The sequence below is a fragment of the Dermacentor albipictus genome, chromosome 7 (genome assembly GCF_038994185.2).
Source record: "Dermacentor albipictus isolate Rhodes 1998 colony chromosome 7, USDA_Dalb.pri_finalv2, whole genome shotgun sequence".
Classification (NCBI taxonomy): Eukaryota; Metazoa; Arthropoda; class Arachnida; order Ixodida; family Ixodidae; genus Dermacentor; species Dermacentor albipictus.
The window spans coordinates 34,723,376-34,747,616 of NC_091827.1; the positions used below are offsets into that span (position 1 = coordinate 34,723,376).

General features: G+C 51.1%; 1 protein-coding gene across 1 annotated transcript in view; it reads left to right on the forward strand.

Moving 5' to 3' along the window:
- LOC139047813 (titin-like) overlaps positions 1 to 24,241 on the forward strand; it is an 86,740-nt gene that overhangs the window by 10,031 nt on the left and 52,468 nt on the right. Inside the window, exons 12-36 of the mRNA XM_070521947.1 lie at positions 26 to 170; positions 240 to 673; positions 812 to 931; positions 1,073 to 1,459; positions 1,601 to 2,009; positions 2,055 to 2,248; positions 2,390 to 2,512; positions 2,654 to 3,301; positions 3,440 to 3,562; positions 3,704 to 4,087; positions 4,229 to 4,637; positions 4,683 to 4,898; positions 4,971 to 5,951; positions 6,000 to 7,768; positions 7,910 to 10,154; positions 10,467 to 10,943; positions 10,992 to 11,185; positions 11,327 to 11,471; positions 11,520 to 11,713; positions 11,855 to 11,999; positions 12,048 to 13,316; positions 13,365 to 13,844; positions 13,893 to 15,469; positions 15,545 to 22,105; positions 23,724 to 23,924. Of these exons, the coding sequence (XP_070378048.1) occupies positions 26 to 170; positions 240 to 673; positions 812 to 931; positions 1,073 to 1,459; positions 1,601 to 2,009; positions 2,055 to 2,248; positions 2,390 to 2,512; positions 2,654 to 3,301; positions 3,440 to 3,562; positions 3,704 to 4,087; positions 4,229 to 4,637; positions 4,683 to 4,898; positions 4,971 to 5,951; positions 6,000 to 7,768; positions 7,910 to 10,154; positions 10,467 to 10,943; positions 10,992 to 11,185; positions 11,327 to 11,471; positions 11,520 to 11,713; positions 11,855 to 11,999; positions 12,048 to 13,316; positions 13,365 to 13,844; positions 13,893 to 15,469; positions 15,545 to 22,105; positions 23,724 to 23,924 (19,830 nt within the window). The remainder of the gene's footprint in view (positions 1 to 25; positions 171 to 239; positions 674 to 811; positions 932 to 1,072; positions 1,460 to 1,600; positions 2,010 to 2,054; positions 2,249 to 2,389; positions 2,513 to 2,653; positions 3,302 to 3,439; positions 3,563 to 3,703; positions 4,088 to 4,228; positions 4,638 to 4,682; positions 4,899 to 4,970; positions 5,952 to 5,999; positions 7,769 to 7,909; positions 10,155 to 10,466; positions 10,944 to 10,991; positions 11,186 to 11,326; positions 11,472 to 11,519; positions 11,714 to 11,854; positions 12,000 to 12,047; positions 13,317 to 13,364; positions 13,845 to 13,892; positions 15,470 to 15,544; positions 22,106 to 23,723; positions 23,925 to 24,241) is intronic.

The window sequence follows — 24,241 nt, forward strand, 5'->3', positions numbered from 1 at the left end:
CACTCCGACTATCTTTGGCTGGCAGGAGACACCTGAGAAGCCAGAAGCCGATGACAAGGAGCCTGGCAAGAAAAAGAAGAGCAAGCCAAAGAAGCCATTTGATGAGCCACATGACCGGAAAGAACCCGAAACGGTCATCATCACTGAAGTGACTCGCATCATCGAGGAAGGTAAGAAGGAGCCAGCATTCCCTGGAGAACCTGGTGCTGAAATACAACCCACCAAGCTTCCAAGCAGAGAGGGCACACCTGGAAAGGAGCCCACTCCGACTATCTTTGGCTGGAAGGAGACCCCTGAGAAGCCAGAAACCGATGACAAGGAACCTGGCAAGAAAAAGAAGGGGAAGCCAAAGAAGCCGTCCGATGAGCCACATGATCAGAAAGAACCCGAAACGGTCATCATCACTGAAGTGACTCGCATCATCGAGGAAGGTAAGAAAGAGCCAGCATTCCCTGGAGAACCTGGTGCTGAAACACAAGAGCCCACCAAGCTTCCAAGCAGAGAGGGCACACCTGGAAAGGAGCCCTCTACGACTATCTTTGGCTGGAGGGAAACACCTGAAAAGCCAGAAGTCGATGATAAAGAGCCTGGCAAGAAAAAGAAGGGCAAGCCAAAGAAGCCATCTGATGAGCTACTTGAGCGGAAAGAACCCGAGACGGTCATCATCACTGAAGTAACTCGCATCATCGAGGAAGGTAAGGAGCCAGCATTCCCTGGAGAACCTGGTGCTGAAACTGCAGAGCCCACCAAGCTTCCAAGCAGAGAGGGCACACCTGGAAAGGAGCCCACTCCGACTATCTTTGGCTGGCAGGAGACACCTGAGAAGCCAGAAACCGATGACAAGGAACCTGGCAAGAAAAAGAAGGGCAAGCCAAAGAAGCCGTCCGATGAGCCACATGATCAGAAAAAACCCGAAACGGTCATCACTGAAGTGACTCGCATCATCGAGGAAGGTAAGAAAGAGCCAGCATTCCCTGGAGAACCTGGTGCTGAAACTCAAGAGCCCACCAAGCTTCCAAGCAGAGAGGGCACACCTGGAAAGGAGCCCACTCCGACTATCTTTGGCTGGCAGGAGACACCTGAGAAGCCAGAAGCCGATGACAAGGAGCCTGGCAAGAAAAAGAAGGGCAAGCCAAAGAAGCCATCCGATGAGCCACATGACCGGAAAGAACCCGAAACGGTCATCATCACTGAAGTGACTCGCATCATCGAGGAAGGTAAGAAAGAGCCAGAATTCCTTGGAGAACCTGGTGCTGAAACACAAGAGCCCACCAAGCTTCCAAGCAGAGAGGGCACACCTGGAAAGGAGCCCTCTACAACTATCTTTGGCTGGAGGGAAACACCTGAAAAGCCAGAAGTTGATGATAAAGAGCCTGGCAAGAAAAAGAAGGGCAAGCCAAAGAAGCCATCTGATGAGCTACTTGAGCGGAAAGAACCCGAGACGGTCATCATAACTGAAGTGACTCGCATCATCGAGGAAGGTAAGAAAGAGCCAGCATTCCCTGGAGAACCTGGTGCTGAAACACAAGAGCCCACCAAGCTTCCGAGCAGAGAGGGCACACCTGGAAAGGAGCCCACTCCGACTATCTTTGGCTGGCAGGAGACACCTGAGAAGCCAGAAGCCGATGACAAGGAGCCTGGCAAGAAAAAGAAGGGCAAGCCAAAGAAGCCATCCGATGAGCCACATGACGGGAAAGAACCCGAAACGGTCATCATCACTGAAGTGACTCGCATCATCGAGGAAGGTAAGAAAGAGCCAGCATTCCCTGGAGAACCTGGTGCTGAAACTCAAGAGCCCACCAAGCTTCCAAGCAGAGAGGGCACACCTGGAAAGGAGCCCTCTACGACTATCTTTGGCTGGAGGGAAACACCTGAAAAGCCAGAAGTCGATGATAAAGAGCCTGGCAAGAAAAAGAAGGGCAAGCCAAAGAAGCCATCTGATGAGCTACTTGAGCGGAAAGAACCCGAGACGGTCATCATCACTGAAGTGACTCGCATCATCGAGGAAGGTAAGGAGCCAGCATTCCCTGGAGAACCTGGTGCTGAAACGGAAGAGCCCACCAAGCTTCCAAGCAGAGAGGGCACACCTGGAAAGGAGCCCACTCCGACTATCTTTGGCTGGAAGGAGACCCCTGAGAAGCCAGAAACCGATGACAAGGAACCTGGCAAGAAAAAGAAGGGCAAGCCAAAGAAGCCGTCCGATGAGCCACATGATCAGAAAGAACCTGAAACGGTCATCATCACTGAAGTGACTCGGATCATCGAGGAAGGTAAGAAAGAGCCAGCATTCCCTGGAGAACCTGGTGCTGAAACACAAGAGCCCACCAAGCTTCCGAGCAGAGAGGGCACACCTGGAAAGGTGCCCACTCCGACTATCTTTGGCTGGCAGGAGACACCTGAGAAGCCAGAAGCCGATGACAAGGAGCCTGGCAAGAAAAAGAAGGGCAAGCCAAAGAAGCCATCTGATGAGCTACTTGAGCGTAAAGAACCCGAAACGGTCATCATCACTGAAGTGACTCGCATCATCGAGGAAGGTAAAAAGGAGCCAGCATTCCCTGGAGAACCTGGTGCTGAAACTGCAGAGCCCACCAAGCTTCCAAGCAGAGAGGGCACACCTGGAAAGGAGCCCACTCCGACTATCTTTGGCTGGCAGGAGACACCTGAGAAGCCAGAAGCCGATGACAAGGAGCCTGGCAAGAAAAAGAAGGGCAAGCCAAAGAAGCCATTTGATGAGCCACATGACCGGAAAGAACCCGAAACGGTCATCATCACTGAAGTGACTCGCATCATCGAGGAAGGTAAGAAGGAGGCAGCATTCCCTGGAGAACCTGCTGCTGAAATACAACCCACCAAGCTTCCAAGCAGAGAGGGCACACCTGGAAAGGAGCCCACTCCGACTATCTTTGTCTGGAAGGAGACCCCTGAGAAGCCAGAAGCCGATGACAAGGAGCCTGGCAAGAAAAAGAAGGGCAAGCCAAAGAAGCCATCTGATGAGCCACATGACCGGAAAGAACCCGAAACGGTCATCATCACCGAAGTGACTCGCATCATCGAGGAAGGTAAGAAAGAGCCAGCATTCCCTGGAGAACCTGGTGCTGAAACACAAGAGCCCACCAAGCTTCCAAGCAGAGAGGGCACACCTGGAAAGGAGTCCTCTACGACTATCTTTGGCTGGAGGGAAACACCTGAAAAGCCAGAAGTTGATGATAAAGAGCCTGGCAAGAAAAAGAAGGGCAAGCCAAAGAAGCCATCTGATGAGCTACTTGAGCGGAAAGAACCCGAGACGGTCATCATAACTGAAGTGACTCGCATCATCGAGGAAGGTAAGGAGCCAGCATTCCCTGGAGAACCTGGTGCTGAAACACAAGAGCCCACCAAGCTTCCGAGCAGAGAGGGCACACCTGGAAAGGAGCCCACTCCGACTATCTTTGGCTGGCAGGAGACACCTGAGAAACCAGAAGCCGATGACAAGGAGCCTGGCAAGAAAAAGAAGGGCAAGCCAAAGAAGCCATCTGATGAGCTACTTGAGCGTAAAGAACCCGAAACGGTCATCATCACTGAAGTGACTCGCATCATCGAGGAAGGTAAAAAGGAGCCAGCATTCCCTGGAGAACCTGGTGCTGAAACTGCAGAGCCCACCAAGCTTCCAAGCAGAGAGGGCACACCTGGAAAGGAGCCCACTCCGACTATCTTTGGCTGGCAGGAGACACCTGAGAAGCCAGAAGCCGATGACAAGGAGCCTGGCAAGAAAAAGAAGAGCAAGCCAAAGAAGCCATTTGATGAGCCACATGACCGGAAAGATTCCGAAACGGTCATCATCACTGAAGTGACTCGCATCATCGAGGAAGGTAAGAAGGAGCCAGCATTCCCTGGAGAACCTGGTGCTGAAATACAACCCACCAAGCTTCCAAGCAGAGAGGGCACACCTGGAAAGGAGCCCACTCCGACTAACTTTGGCTGGAAGGAGACCCCTGAGAAGCCAGAAACCGATGACAAGGAACCTGGCAAGAAAAAGAAGGGGAAGCCAAAGAAGCCGTCCGATGAGCCACATGATCAGAAAGAACCTGAAACGGTCATCATCACTGAAGTGACTCGCATCATCGAGGAAGGTAAGAAAGAGCCAGCATTCCCTGGAGAACCTGGTGCTGAAACACAAGAGCCCACCAAGCTTCCGAGCAGAGAGGGCACACCTGGAAAGGAGCCCACTCCGACTATCTTTGGCTGGCAGGAGACACCTGAGAAGCCAGAAGCCGATGACAAGGAGCCTGGCAAGAAAAAGAAGGGCAAGCCAAAGAAGCCATCCGATGAGCCACATGACCGGAAAGAACCCGAAACGGTCATCATCTCTGAAGTGACTCGCATCATCGAGGAAGGTAAGAAAGAGCCAGCATTCCCTGGAGAACCTGGTGCTGAAACACAAGAGCCCACCAAGCTTCCAAGCAGAGAGGGCACACCTGGAAAGGAGCCCTCTACGACTATCTTTGGCTGGAGGGAAACACCTGAAAAGCCAGAAGTCGATGATAAAGAGCCTGGCAAGAAAAAGAAAGGCAAGCCAAAGAAGCCATCTGATGAGCTACTTGAGCGGAAAGAACCCGAGACGGTCATCATCACTGAAGTGACTCGCATCATCGAGGAAGGTAAAGAGCCAGCATTCCCTGGAGAACCTGGTGCTGAAACGGAAGAGCCCACCAAGCTTCCAATCAGAGAGGGCACACCTGGAAAGGAGCCCACTCCGACTATCTTTGGCTGGAAGGAGACCCCTGAGAAGCCAGAAACCGATGACAAGGAACCTGGCAAGAAAAAGAAGGGCAAGCCAAAGAAGCCGTCCGATGAGCCACATGATCAGAAAGAACCTGAAACGGTCATCATCACTGAAGTGACTCGGATCATCGAGGAAGGTAAGAAAGAGCCAGCATTCCCTGGAGAACCTGGTGCTGAAACACAAGAGCCCACCAAGCTTCCGAGCAGAGAGGGCACACCTGGAAAGGAGCCCACTCCGACTATCTTTGGCTGGCAGGAGACACCTGAGAAGGCAGAAGCCGATGACAAGGAGCCTGGCAAGAAAAAGAAGGGCAAGCCAAAGAAGCCATTTGATGAGCCACATGACCGGAAAGAACCCGAAACGGTCATCATCACTGAAGTGACTCGCATCATCGAGGAAGGTAAGAAGGAGCCAGCATTCCCTGGAGAACCTGCTGCTGAAATACAACCCACCAAGCTTCCAAGCAGAGAGGGCACACCTGGAAAGGAGCCCACTCCGACTATCTTTGGCTGGAAGGAGACCCCTGAGAAGCCAGAAGCCGATGACAAGGAGCCTGGCAAGAAAAAGAAGGGCAAGCCACAGAAGCCATCTGATGAGCCACATGACCGGAAAGAACCCGAAACGGTCATCATCACCGAAGTGACTCGCATCATCGAGGAAGGTAAGAAAGAGCCAGCATTCCCTGGAGAACCTGGTGCTGAAACGGAAGAGCCCACCAAGCTTCCAAGCAGAAAGGGCACACCTGGAAAGGAGCCCACTCCGACTATCTTTGGCTGGAAGGAGACCCCTGAGAAGCCAGAAACCGATGACAAGGAACCGGCCAAGAAAAAGAAGGGCAAGCCAATGAAGCTGTCCGATGAGCCACATGATCAGAAAGAACCTGAAACGGTCATCATCACTGAAGTGACTCGCATCATCGAGGAAGGTAATAAAGAGCCAGCATTCCCTGGAGAACCTGGTGCTGAAACACAAGAGCCCACCAAGCTTCCGAGCACAGAGAGCACACCTGGAAAGGAGCCCACTCCGACTATCTTTGGCTGGCAGGAGACACCTGAGAAGCCAGAAGCCGATGACAAGGAGCCTGGCAAGAAAAAGAAGGGCAAGCCAAAGAAGCCATCCGATGAGCTACTTGAGCGTAAAGAACCCGAAACGGTCATCATCACTGAAGTGACTCGCATCATCGAGGAAGGTAAAAAGGAGCCAGCATTCCCTGGAGAACCTGGTGCTGAAACACAAGAGCCCACCAAGCTTCCAAGCAGAGAGGGCACACCTGGAAAGGAGCCCACTCCGACTATCTTTGGCTGGAGGGAAACACCTGAAAAGGTAGAAGTTGATGATAACGAGCCTGGCAAGAAAAAGAAGGGCAAGTCAAAGAAGCCATCCGATGAGCCACATGAGCGGAAAGAACCCGAGATGGTCATCATCACTGAAGTGACTCGCATCATCGAGGAAGGTAAGAAGGAGGCAGTATTCCCTGGAGAACCTGGTGCTGAAATACAACCCACCAAGCTTCCAAGCAGAGAGGGCACACCTGGAAAGGAGCCCACTCCGACTATCTTTGGCTGGAAGGAGACCCCTGAGAAGCCAGAAACCGATGACAAGGAACCTGGCAAGAAAAAGAAGGGGAAGCCAAAGAAGCCGTCCGATGAGCCACATGATCAGAAAGAACACGACACGGTCATTATCACTGAAGTGACTCGCATCATCGAGGAAGGTAAAAAGGAGCCCGCATTCCCTGGAGAACCTGGTGCTAAAACACATGAGCCCACCAAGCTTCCAAGCAGAGAGGGCACACCTGGAAAGGAGCCCACTCCGACTATCTTTGGCTGGAAAGAGACCCCTGAGAAGCCAGAAGCCGATGACAAGGAGCCTGGCAAGAAAAAGAAGGGCAAGCCAAAGAAGCCGTCCGATGAGCCACATGATCAGAAAGAACCCGAAACGGTCATCATCACTGAAGTGACTCGCATCATCGAGGAAGGTAAGAAGGAGCCAGCATTCCCTGGAGAACTTGGTACTGAAACGGAAGACCCCACCAAGCTTCCAAGCAGAGAGGGCACACCTGGAAAAGAGCCCACTCCGACTATCTTTGGCTGGAAGGAGACAGCTGAGAAGCCTGATGTTGATGATAAAGAGCCTGGCAAGAAAAAGAAGGGCAAGCCAAAGAAGCCATCAGATGAGCTACATGAGCCGAAAGAACCCGAAACGGTCATCATCACTGAAGTGACTCGCATCATTAAGGAAGGCGAGGAGCCAGGGCTCCCTGGAGAACCTGGTGCTGAAACGGAAGAGCCCACCAAGCTTCCAAGCAGAGAGGGCACACCAGGAAAGGAGCCCACTCCGACTATCTTTGGCTATAAGGAGACACTGGAGAAGCCAGAAGCCGATGACAAAGAGCCTGGCAAGAAAAAGAAGGGCAAGCCAATGAAGCCATTCGATGAGCCACATGATCAGAAAGAACCTGAAACGGTCATCATCACTGAAATGACTCGTATCATCGAGGAAGGCAAGAAGAAGGCAGCATTCCCTGGAAAACCTGGTGCTGAAATGGAAGAGCCCACCAAGCTTCCAAGCAGAGAGGGCACACCTGGAAAAGAGCCCACTCCGACTATCTTTGGCTGGCAGGAGACACCTGAGAAGCCAGAAGCCGATGACAAGGAGCCTGGCAAGAAAAAGAAGGGCAAGCCAAAGAAGCCATTTGATGAGCCACATGACCGGAAAGAACCCGAAACGGTCATCATCACTGAAGTGACTCGCATCATCGAGGAAGGTAAGAAGGAGCCAGCATTCCCTGGAGAACCTGCTGCTGAAATACAACCCACCAAGCTTCCAAGCAGAGAGGGCACACCTGGAAAGGAACCCTCTACGACTATCTTTGGCTGGAGGGAAACACCTGAAAAGCCAGAAGTTGATGATAAAGAGCCTGGCAAGAAAAAGAAGGGCAAGCCAAAGAAGCCATCTGATGAGCCACATGACCGGAAAGAACCTGAAACGGTCATCATCACTGAAGTGACTCGCATCATCGAGGAAGGTAAGAAAGAGCCAGCATTCCCTGGAGAACCTGGTGCTGAAACACAAGAGCCCACCAAGCTTCCAAGCAGAGAGGGCACACCTGGAAAGGAGCCCACTCCGACTATCTTTGGCTGGCAGGAGACACCTGAGAAGCCAGAAGCCGATGACAAGGAGCCTGGCAAGAAAAAGAAGGGCAGGCCAAAGAAGCCATCCGATGAGCTACTTGAGCGTAAAGAACCCGAAACGGTCATCATCACTGAAGTGACTTGCATCATCGAGGAAGGTAAAAAGGAGCCAGCATTCCCTGGAGAACCTGATTCTGAAACACAAGAGCCCACCAAGCTTCCAAGCACAGAGGGCACACCTGGAAAGGAGCCCACTCCGACTATCTTTGGCTGGAGGGAAACACCTGAAAAGGCAGAAGTTGATGATAACGAGCCTGGCAAGAAAAAGAAGGGCAAGCCAAAGAAGCCATCCGATGAGCCACATGAGCGGAAAGAACCCGAGATGGTCATCATCACTGAAGTGACTCGCATCATCGAGGAAGGTAAGAAGGAGCCAGTATTCCCTGGAGAACCTGGTGCTGAAATACAACCCACCAAGCTTCCAAGCAGAGAGGGCACACCTGGAAAGGAGCCCACTCCGACTATCTTTGGCTGGAAGGAGACCCCTGTGAAGCCAGAAACCGATGACAAGGAACCGGCCAAGAAAAAGAAGGGCAAGCCGAAGAAGCCGTCCGATGAGCCACATGATCAGAAAGAACCCGAAACGGTCATCATCACTGAAGTGACTCGCATCATCGAGGAAGGTAAGAAGGAGCCAGCATTCCCTGGAGAACTTGGTACTGAAACGGAAGACCCCACCAAGCTTCCAAGCAGAGAGGGCACACCTGGAAAAGAGCCCACTCCGACTATCTTTGGCTGGAAGGAGACAGCTGAGAAGCCTGATGTTGATGATAAAGAGCCTGGCAAGAAAAAGAAGGGCAAGCCAAAGAAGCCATCAGATGAGCTACATGAGCCGAAAGAACCCGAAACGGTCATCATCACTGAAGTGACTCGCATCATTAAGGAAGGCGAGGAGCCAGGGCTCCCTGGAGAACCTGGTGCTGAAACGGAAGAGCCCACCAAGCTTCCAAGCAGAGAGGGCACACCTGGAAAGGAGCCCACTCCGACTATCTTTGGCTATAAGGAGACACTGGAGAAGCCAGAAGCCGATGACAAAGAGCCTGGCAAGAAAAAGAAGGGCAAGCCAATGAAGCCATTCGATGAGCCACATGATCAGAAAGAACCTGAAACGGTCATCATCACTGAAATGACTCGTATCATCGAGGAAGGCAAGAAGAAGGCAGCATTCCCTGGAAAACCTGGTGCTGAAATGGAAGAGCCCACCAAGCTTCCAAGCAGAGAGGGCACACCTGGAAAAGAGCCCACTCCGACTATCTTTGGCTGGAAGGAGACCCCTGAGAAGCCAGAAGCCGATGACAAGGAGCCTGGCAAGAAAAAGGAGGGCAAGCCAAAGAAGCCATCTGATGAGCCACATGACCGGAAAGAACCCGAAACGGTCATCATCACTGAAGTGACTCGCATCATCGAGGAAGGTAAGAAAGAGCCAGCATTCCCTGGAGAACCTGGTGCTGAAACACAAGAGCCCACCAAGCTTCCAAGCAGAGAGGGCACGCTTGGAAAGGAGCCCTCTACGACTATCTTTGGCTGGAGGGAAACACCTGAAAAGCCAGAAGTTGATGATAAAGAGCCTGGCAAGAAAAAGAAGGGCAAGCCAAAGAAGCCATCTGATGAGCCACATGACCGGAAAGAACCCGAAACGGTCATCATCACTGAAGTGACTCGCATCATCGAGGAAGGTAAGAAAGAGTCAGCATTCCCTGGAGAACCTGGTGCTGAAACACAAGAGCCCACCAAGCTTCCAAGCAGAGAGGGCACACCTGGAAAGGAGCCCTCTACGACTATCTGTGGCTGGAGGGAAACACCTGAAAAGCCAGAAGTTGATGATAAAGAGCCTGGCAAGAAAAAGACGGGCAAGCCAAAGAAGCCATCTGATGAGCTACTTGAGCGGAAAGAACCCGAGACGGTCATCACTGAAGTGACTCGCATCATCGAGGCAGGTAAGGAGCCAGCATTCCCTGGAGAACCTGGTGCTGAAACGGAAGAGCCCACCAAGCTTCCAAGCAGAAAGGGCACACCTGAAAAGGAGCCCACTCCGACTATCTTTGGCTGGAAGGAGACACCTGAGAAGCCAGAAACCGATGACAAGGAACCGGCCAAGAAAAAGAAGGGCAAGCCAATGAAGCCGTCCGATGAGCCACATGATCAGAAAGAACCTAAAACGGTCATCATCACTGAAGTGACTCGCATCATCGAGGAAGGTAAGAAAGAGCCAGCATTCCCTGGAGAACCTGGTGCTGAAACACAAGAGCCCACCAAGCTTCCGAGCAGAGAGGGCACACCTGGAAAGGAGCCCACTCCGACTATCTTTGGCTGGCAGGAGACACCTGAGAAGCCAGAAGCCGATGACAAGGAGCCTGGCAAGAAAAAGAAGGGCAGGCCGAAGAAGCCATCCGATGAGCTATTTGAGCGTAAAGAACCCGAAACGGTCATCATCACTGAAGTGACTCGCATCATCGAGGAAGGTAAAAAGGAGCCAGCATTCCCTGGAGAACCTGGTGCTGAAACACAAGAGCCCACCAAGCTTCCAAGCACAGAGGGCACACCTGGAAAGGAGCCCACTCCGACTATCTTTGGCTGGAGGGAAACACCTGAAAAGGCAGAAGTTGATGATAACGAGCCTGGCAAGAAAAAGAAGGGCAAGCCAAAGAAGCCATCCGATGAGCCACATGAGCGGAAAGAACCCGAGATGGTCATCATCACTGAAGTGACTCGCATCATCGAGGAAGGTAAGAAGGAGCCAGTATTCCCTGGAGAACCTGGTGCTGAAATACAACCCACCAAGCTTCCAAGCAGAGAGGGCACACCTGGAAAGGAGCCCACTCCGACTATCTTTGGCTGGAAGGAGACCCCTGTGAAGCCAGAAACCGATGACAAGGAACCTGGCAAGAAACAGAAGGGGAAGCCAAAGAAGCCGTCCGATGAGCCACATGATCAGAAAGAACACGACACGGTCATCATCACTGAAGTGACTCGGATCATCGAGGAAGGTAAGAAAGAGCCAGCATTCCCTGGAGAACCTGGTGCTGAAACACAAGAGCCCACCAAGCTTCCGAGCAGAGAGGGCACACCTGGAAAGGAGCCCACTCCGACTATCTTTGGCTGGAAGGAGACCCCTGAGAAGCCAGAAGCCGATGACAAGGAGCCTGGCAAGAAAAAGAAGGGCAAGCCAAAGAAGCCGTCCGATGAGCCACATGATCAGAAAGAACCTGAAACGGTCATCATCACTGAAGTGACTCGGATCATCGGGGAAGGTAAGAAAGAGCCAGCATTCCCTGGAGAACCTGGTGCTGAAACACAAGAGCCCACCAAGCTTCCGAGCAGAGAGGGCACACCTGGAAAGGAGCCCACTCCGACTATCTTTGGCTGGCAGGAGACACCTGAGAAGCCAGAAGCCGATGACAAGGAGCCTGGCAAGAAAAAGAAGGGCAAGCCAAAGAAGCCATTTGATGAGCCACATGACCGGAAAGAACCCGAAACGGTCATCATCACTGAAGTGACTCGCATCATCGAGGAAGGTAAGAAAGAGCCAGCATTCCCTGGAGAACCTGGTGCTGAAACGGAAGAGCCCACCAAGCTTCCAAGCAGAGAGGGCACACCTGGAAAGGAGCCCACTCCGACTATCTTTGGCTGGAAGGAGACACCTGAGAAGCGTGAAGTTGATGATAACGAGCCTGGCAAGAAAAAGAAGGGCAAGCCAAAGAAGCCATTCGATGAGCCACATGATCAGAAAGAACCTGAAACGGTCATCATCACTGAAGTGACTCGCATCATCGAGGAAGGTAATAAAGAGCCAGCATTCCCTGGAGAACCTGGTGCTGAAACACAAGAGCCCACCAAGCTTCCGAGCAGAGAGGGCACACCTGGAAAGGAGCCCACTCCGACTATCTTTGGCTGGCAGGAGACACCTGAGAAGCCAGAAGCCGATGACAAGGAGCCTGGCAAGAAAAAGAAGGGCAAGCCAAAGAAGCCATCCGATGAGCTACTTGAGCGTAAAGAACCCGAAACGGTCATCATCACTGAAGTGACTCGCATCATCGAGGAAGGTAAAAAGGAGCCAGCATTCCCTGGAGAACCTGGTGCTGAAACACAAGAGCCCACCAAGCTTCCAAGCAGAGAGGGCACACCTGGAAAGGAGCCCACTCCGACTATCTTTGGCTGGAAGGAGACCCCTGAGAAGCCAGAAACCGATGACAAGGAACCTGGCAAGAAAAAGAAGGGGAAGCCAAAGAAGCCGTCTGATGAGCCAAATGATCAGAAAGAACACGACACGGTCATTATCACTGAAGTGACTCGCATCATCGAGGAAGGTAAGAAGGAGCCCGCATTCCCTGGAGAACCTGGTGCTAAAACACATGAGCCCACCAATCTTCCAAGCAGAGAGGGCACACCTGGAAAGGAGCCCACTCCGACTATCTTTGGCTGGAAAGAGACCTCTGAGAAGCCAGAAGCCGATGACAAGGAACATGGCAAGAAAAAGAAGGGCAAGCCGAAGACGCCGTCCGATGAGCCACATGATCAGAAAGAACCCGAAACGGTCATCATCACTGAAGTGACTCGCATCATCGAGGAAGGTAAGAAGGAGCCAGCATTCCCTGGAGAACTTGGTACTGAAACGGAAGACCCCACCAAGCTTCCAAGCAGAGAGGGCACACCTGGAAAAGAGCCCACTCCGACTATCTTTGGCTGGAAGGAGACAGCTGAGAAGCCTGAAGTTGATGATAAAGAGCCTGGCAAGAAAAAGAAGGGCAAGCCAATGAAGCTGTCCGATGAGCCACATGATCAGAAAGAACCTGAAACGGTCATCATCACTGAAGTGACTCGCATCATCGAGGAAGGTAATAAAGAGCCAGCATTCCCTGGAGAACCTGGTGCTGAAACACAAGAGCCCACCACGCCTCCGAGCAGAGAGGGCACACCTGGAAAGGAGCCCACTCCGACTATCTTTGGCTGGCAGGAGACACCTGAGAAGCCAGAAGCCGATGACAAGGAGCCTGGCAAGAAAAAGAAGGGCAAGCCAAAGAAGCCATCCGATGAGCTACTTGAGCGTAAAGAACCCGAAACGGTCATCATCACTGAAGTGACTCGCATCATTAAGGAAGGCGAGGAGCCAGGGCTCCCTGGAGAACCTGGTGCTAAAACACATGAGCCCACCAAGCTTCCAAGCAGAGAGGGCACACCTGGAAAGGAGCCCACTCCGACTATCTTTGGCTGGAAGGAGACCCCTGAGAAGCCAGAAGCCGATGACAAGGAGCCTGGCAAGAAAAAGAAGGGCAAGCCAAAGAAGCCGTCCGATGAGCCACATGATCAGAAAGAACCTGAAACGGTCATCATCACTGAAGTGACTCGGATCATCGAGGAAGGTAAGAAAGAGCCAGCATTCCCTGGAGAACCTGGTGCTGAAACACAAGAGCCCACCAAGCTTCCAAGCAGAGAGGGCACACCTGGAAAGGAGCCCACTCCGACTATCTTTGGCTGGAAGGAGACCCCTGAGAAGCCAGAAACCGATGACAAGGAACCGGCCAAGAAAAAGAAGGGCAAGCCAATGAAGCTGTCCGATGAGCCACATGATCAGAAAGAACCTGAAACGGTCATCATCACTGAAGTGACTCGCATCATCGAGGAAGGTAATAAAGAGCCAGCATTCCCTGGAGAACCTGGTGCTGAAACACAAGAGCCCACCACGCCTCCGAGCAGAGAGGGCACACCTGGAAAGGAGCCCACTCCGACTATCTTTGGCTGGCAGGAGACACCTGAGAAGCCAGAAGCCGATGACAAGGAGCCTGGCAAGAAAAAGAAGGGCAAGCCAAAGAAGCCATCCGATGAGCTACTTGAGCGTAAAGAACCCGAAACGGTCATCATCACTGAAGTGACTCGCATCATCGAGGAAGGTAAAAAGGAGCCAGCATTCCCTGGAGAACCTGGTGCTGAAACACAAGAGCCCACCAAGCTTCCAAGCAGAGAGGGCACACCTGGAAAGGAGCCCACTCCGACTATCTTTGGCTGGAAGGAGACCCCTGAGAAGCCAGAAACCGATGATAAGGAACCTGGCAAGAAAAAGAAGGGGAAGCCAAAGAAGCCGTCCGATGAGCCACATGATCAGAAAGAACACGACACGGTCATTATCACTGAAGTGACTCGCATCATCGAGGAAGGTAAGAAGGAGCCCGCATTCCCTGGAGAACCTGGTGCTAAAACACATGAGCCCACCAATCTTCCAAGCAGAGAGGGCACACCTGGAAAGGAGCCCACTCCGACTATCTTTGGCTGGAAAGAGACCTCTGAGAAGCCAGAAGCCGATGACAAGGAACATGGCAAGAAAAAGAAGGGCAAGCCGAAGACGCCGTCCGATGAGCCACATGATCAGAAAGAACCCGAAACGGTCATCATCACTGAAGTGACTCGCATCATCGAGGAAGGTAAGAAGGAGCCAGCATTCCCTGGAGAACTTGGTACTGAAACGGAAGACCCCACCAAGCTTCCAAGCAGAGAGGGCACACCTGGAAAAGAGCCCACTCCGACTATCTTTGGCTGGAAGGAGACAGCTGAGAAGCCTGAAGTTGATGATAAAGAGCCTGGCAAGAAAAAGAAGGGCAAGCCAAAGAAGCCATCAGATGAGCTACATGAGCCGAAAGAACCCGAAACGGTCATCATCACTGAAGTGACTCGCATCATTAAGGAAGGCGAGGAGCCAGGGCTCCCTGGAGAACCTGGTGCTGAAACGGAAGAGCCCACCAAGCTTCCAAGCAGAGAGGGCACACCTGGAAAGGAGCCCACTCCGACTATCTTTGGCTCTAAGGAGACACTGGAGAAGCCAGAAGCCGATGACAAAGAGCCTGGCAAGAAAAAGAAGGGCAAGCCAATGAAGCCATTCGATGAGCCACATGATCAGAAAGAACCTGAAACGGTCATCATCACTGAAATGACTCGTATCATCGAGGAAGGCAAGAAGAAGGCAGCATTCCCTGGAAAACCTGGTGCTGAAATGGAAGAGCCCACCAAGCTTCCAAGCAGAGAGGGCACACCTGGAAAAGAGCCCACTCCGACTATCTTTGGCTGGAAGGAGACACCTGAGAAGCCTGAAGTTGATGATAAAGAGCCTGGCAAGAAAAAGAAGGGCAAGCCAAAGAAGCCATCAGATGAGCTACATGAGCCGAAAGAACCCGAAACGGTCATCATCACTGAAGTGACTGGCATCATTAAGGAAGGCGAAAAGGAGCCAGGGCTCCCTGGAGAACCTGGTGCTGAAACGGAAGAGCCCACCAAGCTTCCAAGCAGAGAGGGCACACCTGGAAAGGAGCCCACTCCGACTATCCTTGGCTATAATGAGACACTGGAGAAGCCAGAAGCCGATGACAAGGAGCCTGGCAAGAAAAAGAAGGGCAAGCCAGAGAAGCCATCCGATGAGCCACATGACCGGAAAGAATCTGAAACAGTCATCATCACTGAAGTTACTCGCATCATCGAGGAAGGTAAAAAGGAGCCAGCATTCCCTGGAGAACCTGGTGCTGAAACTGCAGAGCCCACCAAGCTTCCAAGCAGAGAGGGCACACCTGGAACGGAGCCCACTCCGACTATCTTTGGCTGGCAGGAGACACCTGAGAAGCCAGAAGCCGATGACAGGGAGCCTGGCAAGAAAAAGAAGGGCAAGCCAAAGAAGCCATTTGATGAGCCACATGACCGGAAAGAACCCGAAACGGTCATCATCACTGAAGTGACTCGCATCATCGAGGAAGGTAAGAAGGAGCCAGCATTCCCTGGAGAACCTGCTGCTGAAATACAACCCACCAAGCTTCCAAGCAGAGAGGGCACACCTGGAAAGGAGCCCACTCCGACTATCTTTGGCTGGAAGGAGACACCTGAGAAGCCAGAAGCCGATGACAAGGAGCCTGGCAAGAAAAAGAAGGGCAAGCCAAAGAAGCCATCTGATGAGCCACATGACCGGAAAGAACCCGAAACGGTCATCATCACTGAAGTGACTCGCATCATCGAGGAAGGTAAGAAAGAGCCAGCATTCCCTGGAGAACCTGGTGCTGAAACACAAGAGCCCACCAAGCTTCCAAGCAGAGAGGGCACACCTGGAAAGGAGCCCTCTACGACTATCTTTGGCTGGAGGGAAACACCTGAAAAGCCAGAAGTTGATGATAAAGAGCCTGGCAAGAAAAAGAAGGGCAAGCCAAAGAAGCCATCTGATGAGCCACATGACCGGAAAGAACCCGAAACGGTCATCATCACTGAAGTGACTCGCATCATCGAGGAAGGTAAGAAAGAGCCAGCATTCCCTGGAGAACCTGGTGCTGAAACACAAGAGCCCACCAAGCTTCCAAGCAGAGAGGGCACACCTGGAAAGGAGCCCTCTACGACTATCTGTGGCTGGAGGGAAACACCTGAAAAGCCAGAAGTTGATGATAAAGAGCCTGGCAAGAAAAAGACGGGCAAGCCAAAGAAGCCATCTGATGAGCTACTTGAGCGGAAAGAACCCGAGACGGTCATCACTGAAGTGACTCGCATCATCGAGGAAGGTAAGGAGCCAGCATTCCCTGGAGAACCTGGTGCTGAAACGGAAGAGCCCACCATGCTTCCAAGCAGAAAGGGCACACCTGGAAAGGAGCCCACTCCGACTATCTTTGGCTGGAAGGAGACCCCTGAGAAGCCAGAAACCGATGACAAGGAACCGGCCAAGAAAAAGAAGGGCAAGCCAATGAAGCCGTCCGATGAGCCACATGATCAGAAAGAACCTGAAACGGTCATCATCACTGAAGTGACTCGCATCATCGAGGAAGGTAAGAAAGAGCCAGCATTCCCTGGAGAACCTGGTGCTGAAACACAAGAGCCCACCAAGCTTCCGAGCAGAGAGGGCACACCTGGAAAGGAGCCCACTCCGACTATCTTTGGCTGGCAGGAGACACCTGAGAAGCCAGAAGCCGATGACAAGGAGCCTGGCAAGAAAAAGAAGGGCAAGCCAAAGAAGCCATCCGATGAGCTACTTGAGCATAAAGAACCCGAAACGGTCATCATCGCTGAAGTGACTCGCATCATCGAGGAAGGTAAAAAGGAGCCAGCATTCCCTGGAGAACCTGGTGCTGAAACACAAGAGCCCACCAAGCTTCCAAGCAGAGAGGGCGCACCTGGAAAGGAGCCCACTCCGACTATCTTTGGCTGGAGGGAAACACCTGAAAAGGCAGAAGTTGATGATAACGAGCCTGGCAAGAAAAAGAAGGGCAAGCCAAAGAAGCCATCCGATGAGCCACATGAGCGGAAAGAACCCGAGATGGTCATCATCACTGAAGTGACTCGCATCATCGAGGAAGGTAAGAAGGAGCCAGTATTCCCTGGAGAACCTGGTGCTGAAATACAACCCACCAAGCTTCCAAGCAGAGAGGGCACACCTGGAAAGGAGCCCACTCCGACTATCTTTGGCTGGAAGGAGACCCCTAAGAAGCCAGAAACCGATGACAAGGAACCTGGCAAGAAACAGAAGGGGAAGCCAAAGAAGCCGTCCGATGAGCCACATGATCAGAAAGAACACGACACGGTCATTATCACTGAAGTGACTCGCATCATCGAGGAAGGTAAGAAGGAGCCCGCATTCCCTGGAGAACCTGGTGCTAAAACACATGAGCCCACCAAGCTTCCAAGCAGAGAGGGCACACCTGGAAAGGAGCCCACTCCGACTATCTTTGGCTGGAAGGAGACCCCTGAGAAGCCAGAAGCCGATGACAAGGAACCTGGCAAGAAAAAGAAGGGCAAGCCAAAGAAGCCGTCCGATGAGCCACATGATCAGAAAGAACCCGAAACGGTCATCATCACTGAAGTGACTCGCATCATCGAGGAAGGTAAGAAGGAGCCAGCATTCCCTGGAGAACTTGGTACTGAAACGGAAGACCCCACCAAGCTTCCAAGCAGAGAGTGCACACCTGGAAAAGAGCCCACTCCGACTATCTTTGGCTGGAAGGAGACAGCTGAGAAGCCTGAAGTTGATGATAAAGAGCCTGGCAAGAAAAAGAAGGGCAAGCCAAAGAAGCCATCAGATGAGCTACATGAGCCGAAAGAACCCGAAACGGTCATCATCACTGAAGTGACTCGCATCATTAAGGAAGGCGAGAAGGAGCCAGGGCTCCCTGGAGAACCTGGTGCTGAAACGGAAGAGCCCACCAAGCTTCCAAGCAGAGAGGGCACACCTGGAAAGGAGCCCACTCCGACTATCTTTGGCTATAAGGAGACACTGGAGCAGCCAGAAGCCGATGACAAAGAGCCTGGCAAGAAAAAGAAGGGCAAGCCAGAGAAGCCATCCGATGAGCCACATGACCGGAAAGAATCTGAAACAGTCATCATCACTGAAGTTACTCGCATCATCGAGGAAAGTAAGAAGGAGCCAGCATTCCCTGGAGAACCTGGTGCTGAAAAGCAAGAGCCCACCAAGCTTCCAAGCAGAGAGGGCACACCTGGAAAGGAGCCCACTCCGACTATCTTTGGCTGGAAGGAGACACCTGAGAAGCGTGAAGTTGATGATAACGAGCCTGGCAAGAAAAAGAAGGGCAAGCCAAAGAAGCCATTCGATGAGCCACATGATCAGAAAGAACCTGAAACGGTCATCATCACAGAAATGACTCGCATCATCGAGGAAGGCAAGAAGAAGGCAGCATTCCCTGGAAAACCTGGTGCTGAAATGGAAGAGCCCACCAAGCTTCCAAGCAGAGAGGGAACACCTGGAAAGGAGTCTACTCTGACTATCTTTGGCCAGAAGGAGACACCTGAGAAGCCGGAAACTGATGACAAGGAGCCTGGCAAGAAAAAGAGGGGCAAGCCAGAGAAGCCATCTCATGAGGCACATGACCAGAAAGAACCTGAAACACTTATCATCACTGAAGTGACTCGCATCATTCAGGAAGGTGAAAAGTTAATTGGGTTGCCTGGAGAGGCTAAAGTTGAAATGCAAGAGCCTACCAAGCTTCCAAGCAGAGAAGGCACACCTGGAAAGGAGCCCACGTCGACTATCTTTGGCTGGAAGGAGACACCTGTAAAGCCGGAACATGAAGACGAGGAGCCTGGTAAGAAAAAGAAGGGCAAGCCAACGAAGCCATCCGATGAGTCACATCAGCAGAAAAAACCCGAAACGGTCATCATCACTGAAGTGACTGGCATCATCGAGGAAGGTAAGATGGAGCCAGTATTCCCTGGAGAACCTGGTGCTGAAACGCAAGAGCCCCCCAAGCTTCCAAGCAGAGAGGGCACACCTGGAAAGGAGCCCACTCCGACTATCTTTGGCTGGAAGGAGACACCTGAGAAGCCTGAAGTTGATTATAAAGAGCCTGGTAAGAAAAAGAAGGGCAAGCCAATGAAGCCATCTGAAGAGCCACATCACCAGAAAGAACCTGAAACAGTTATTATCACTGAAGTGACTCGCATCATCCAGGAAGGTGAAAAGTTAATTGGGTTGCCTGGAGAGGCTAAAGTTGAAATGAAAGAGCCTACTAGGCTTCCAAGCAGAGAAGGCACACCTCGAAAGGAGCACACGTCGGCTATCTTTGGCTGGAAGGAGACACCTGAGAAGCCAGAACCTGATGACAAGGTGCCTGGCAAGAAAAAGAAGGGCAAGCCAGAGATGCCATCCGATGAGGCACATGACCAAAAAGAAACCGAAACGGTCACCATAACTGAAGTGACTCGCATCATTAAGGAAGGCGGGAAGGAGCCAGGGTTCTCTGGAGAACCTGGTGCTGAAACACAAGAGCTCACCAAGCTTCCAAGCAGAGAGGGCACACCTGGGAAGGAACCCACTCCAACTATCTTTGGCTGGAAGGAAACCCCTGAGAAGCCGGAAGCTGATGACAAGGAGCCTGGCAAGAAAAAGAAGGGCAAGCCAAAGAAGCCATCCGATGAGCCACATGAGCAGAAAGAACCCAAAACGGTCATCGTCACTGAAGTGACTCGCATCATCGAGGAAGGCGAGAAGGAGCCAGAGTTCCCTGGAGAACGCCGTGCTGAAACACAAGAGCCTGCCAAGTTTCCAAACCGAGAGGGCACACCTGGAAAGGAGCCCATTTCGTCTATTTTTGGCTGGAAAGAGGCACCTGAGAAGCCAGAAGCTGATTTCATGAAGCCTGGAAAGAAGGGCAAGCCAAGGAAGCCATCCGATGAGCAATATGACCAGAAAGAACCTGAAACGGTCATCACTGAAGTGACTCGCGTCATTAAGGAAGGTGAGAAAGAGCCAGTGTTCCCTGGGGAACGTAGTGCTGAAATGCAAGAGCCTATCAAGCTTCCAAGCAGAGAAGGCACACCTGGAAAGGAGCCCACTCTGACTATCTTTGGCTGGGAGGAGATACCTAAGGAGCCAGAGGCTGGTGACAGGGAACCTGGCGAGAAAAAGAATGGCAAGTCAACTAAGCCATCCGATGAGCCACATGACCAGAAAGAAGCTGAAACGATCTGCGTTACGGAAATGGCTCGCATCATCAAGGATGGCAAGAAGTTGCCAGAGTTCTTTGGAGAGCCTGGTTCTGGCACCGAAGAGCTTACTGAAACCAAGCTTCCAAGCAGAGAGGGCACTACAGGAGAGGAGTCTACTGTGATTATTCTTTCTGGCTTGGAAAAGAGCCTTGGTGAGCCAGAGTGTATGGAGGCGGAGCCTGCCTGGAAAGTTAAGCCAACAGACATTCTAAATAAGGAGAGTACCACCCAAGCGAACATCACCACTGATGTATCTTGCATCATCAAAGAAGGTGAAAAGGAGTTTGCAGTACCTTTGGCAGCTTCAGCTTTTATAAGTGAACCCAGTGATCATGAAATTGAGAGAGACGCACAAGAGAAGGTTCGAGGTAAAGAAGTTAATGAACAACAAAGCCAAGGCTGGTTTTCTAGCTTGATAGCTAGTGCAAAAAGCATTACGTCTTGGGACAGCACTGATGATCAAGTTGGTCCTGCTGTGCAAAACATTGTTGATTCTGATTCAACTCCAGTGGCGGTTTCACTTCAATCGGCAATTCTGGCCGACAAGTCAGAACCACAGGTTGGTGTTTGTCATGACACAACTCCACAGTCCTTTGATGGTTTTGAGCGTGCTGTGCCTTCGGCTCCCTTTGAACCTGAGACCAGTTTCTCTGAAGAATTGAAACCAGGTGTACAAGCTCCATTTGAACCCAGGCTTAGTGAAGGACCTCAATCCTTCAATAGAGGTGTACCGAGCACATCTGTGGGAGACTGCAGAATTCTTGCGGAGCAACCCCATCCATCTGATGTTTCTAGTGAGCATGATGATAATATTTCTATTTATTCTACTGGAACTGATGACTCGTTTTCTGTGTTGCACAGTCACCGGCCCTACGACGAGCCAAAGGCATCCAAGGGGCGACAGAAGAAGCACAAACAAAGGCAAAAGGGTGAAACCTTTCTGGTGGCCTCAGCAGTGTCAAGTCATGCAGGTAGACGGTCAGCGTCTAAATCACCATCGCCACCATTGGATCGTAGTGGGCATTCCACATATCAGGACAGTCGAAAGAAGACCGACAGTAGTCAGAGTCCTCCACCACCAGGCTTCATACCAGATGTATTAGGTAAGGCTTCAGCCGCTCAGTGGGTTCCACAAGACTTGTCTCTTCACACCTACTCAGTTGAGCGTCTCTATCAGGATGTTGTTGATTACACAGTTCAGACACCAGCTCTGGAAAGGTCAGTTCGAGCCAGTGTTGAGAAGGTTGATGAGTTAGTCAAAACTGATACGACCACATCTCAGAGCATACCTCCTCTGCCTGGACAACAGTCAAGCATGGGCCGAATGCTTTACAGTTGGATACCCAGTTTCGGTGCTGCACAGCACACAGAAGCAGCTCCCATAGTTAAAAGTCAGTTCAACAAATATGGCGATGACAGCAAACAGAAAGCTGCGGGGCTCCAACATAGAGACGGCAGTGAAGAGCCAGCCAAGGCAGCCACACTCTTTTCAGCTGACTTCACAGGAGGAAGGCTGGCGGAATCGCCGTCATCCGGTGTGGACACTGAAGGAGCTTTGCCTGATTGGCTTATCGATCCCAAATGGCCTTCACAAATGACTACCGTCATGATACTGGTCTTCCGCCAGATCTTCATAATTGAGAGGCTCTTGAGGGAAGCGTCTTCACTCCAAGGCAATGAAAGGCAGCGGAAGATACAGGTATGTTGAGAAGGTTTCTCTGGATGAAAATTTGTCATTTTTGATTTGTTAGTCTAAGCTTACCACAAAACTTGCAGTCACTACTGACAGCCGTTAAAGGGACACTAAAGGCAAATACTAAGTTGACGTGGGCTGTTTAAATACCATTCCGGAAACCTCGCAATGCTGGTTTTGTTCCAAGAAAATACTTAGTTTATGAGAAAATTGCATCTGAAGGGTCCGAATACCTTTATTGCATTTCAAATCTCCCGCCATCGAACTGGAGGAGTGGTGATGTTGCACACGCCGTCGCCACCCTTTGCTGCCATCGGTGAGTAAAACGGCACCCGACAGACGGCAGTACCGAGCCAAGACTGAGCGGTGGATTCGCTGTTGCAGCTGCTTTTTGGTCAAGTGGCGTATAGCGGTCAGGCATCTCGTGTCATCACATGGAAGTTGAATTCTTTGCTCCTAACAGTTTGTGCGAGCTTCGCAAGCCAGCAAAACCAGCACAGCAGTACACGATAGCTACTGAAACACAAAAGCGTGGCCGGCGTAGAGTCGAGCGAAAACGAAACACTTCGACTGCCCGCATTGTTGTCAGGGTTGCTTCAAGGAGTACTTCTTTCTAAAAGTGAAATAGAATCTGATAAGTAGCATTTCATTTCGTCTTATAATACAATACAAGGACGTTTTGTGCAGCGAGTGGTTCAGTACTAGTGACAAGAGTTAACTGAGGAGTGCTTTCATCATCGAGCAAGTACTTGAACGCCCCGGGGGAGCCTCTAATCATGCCCTGCATTTACCTCAATTTCTAGATTATTAAGGCTCTGTTTGCAATAATATCGACACCTTAGAAATTCTGAAGCACTAATCTATCACTTTAGCCTGACTTATTATTTGCCTTTAGCGTCCCTTTAATGCCTTATAACCTGTTTAGATGATTGCCACAGATGAAATGCCTCTGCCACTAACCAAGCCATGTTTTCACAGAGGTTCATGACAATCATTGTCATGCCTTTTATCATGCGCATTGCTATCGGGAGAGGTACGCCAGCACTGGTCATCGAGAAAACGCACTTGTGCAAGATTACTGGTGAATTGTGGCTCACATATAAAATGGGTGACTCTTGCGTAAAACAAAGTCAAGGCACAGTTGCGATACCTCACTTTTGGCATTGCATCTCTTGTGGTTCTGGTGACACATTAGGCTTAATAATTAGCCTTGAAAGTTTGTTTTTTACACCAATTTGATAAGAAATGGCATATGCAAAACCTACATGCATGAAGGCTGCTGCTGCTTCTGCATTTCAACACATCAGGAAACGGAGATGGCTCATGTGGAAATTGTGAGCCAGAAGTTTATGCATTTTCTTTTGCTCATGCTTTTGTGGCTTTTTCATTGGTGTTCCGCGAAAAGTATGATGAAGCATGGTGCAGGTTACCTTAACACGTGCACAACTAGTTGCCTAAAATGGCTTGCACCTTATGGCGATTGCATGTTGTTTAATTCAAGCTAGAAAAATTCTTCCACTGCTGCATAGCACAGGCATTGTAGTAAGAAGTTGCATCCACCAAAGCATTCGGACACACCACAAGGTTTTCTTAGGCATGTTACTGACAGCGTGACAATTTTCAGGAAGCACAACAGCGCATCGACGGCATGTCTCAACAGCTGTACGACGAAGAGGTGTGTCAGATTTTGGAGCTCTACCATTCGGAGCACCCAGAGATGGCAAGGCATTATAGGGAACTGTCAGATCAACTTCAGCAGCTCGCACGCCGGCTTGACTCAACAGAGTTGCCAGCACCTCAAGCAGAGTCGCCAAAGCCTGGCATGGTATGTCCTGAATTCTCTGGCGAAGCTGTTAGTGGAGCTCAATGTCTCAGTTTTGGTAATAGGTCTCTTCTTGCTGATGAGTACAACTTTATTTGTCCATCAACATTACATTCCTTTTATCTCTTACTCACTAGGTACCTTTTTACTTTTTACTTTTTCTCCTCTGTGACTGTCGTTAAACTGGTGGTTGGTCCAAAGTGCTGTATATTGTACCTCAGGCAGGAAGAGTGTAGCTTTGGTGCTTCAAACATATAAAACCACAGTATATAGAGCATATAGAAAAAAAGTTAATGCGATTCGGCCATTGTCATTAGTGA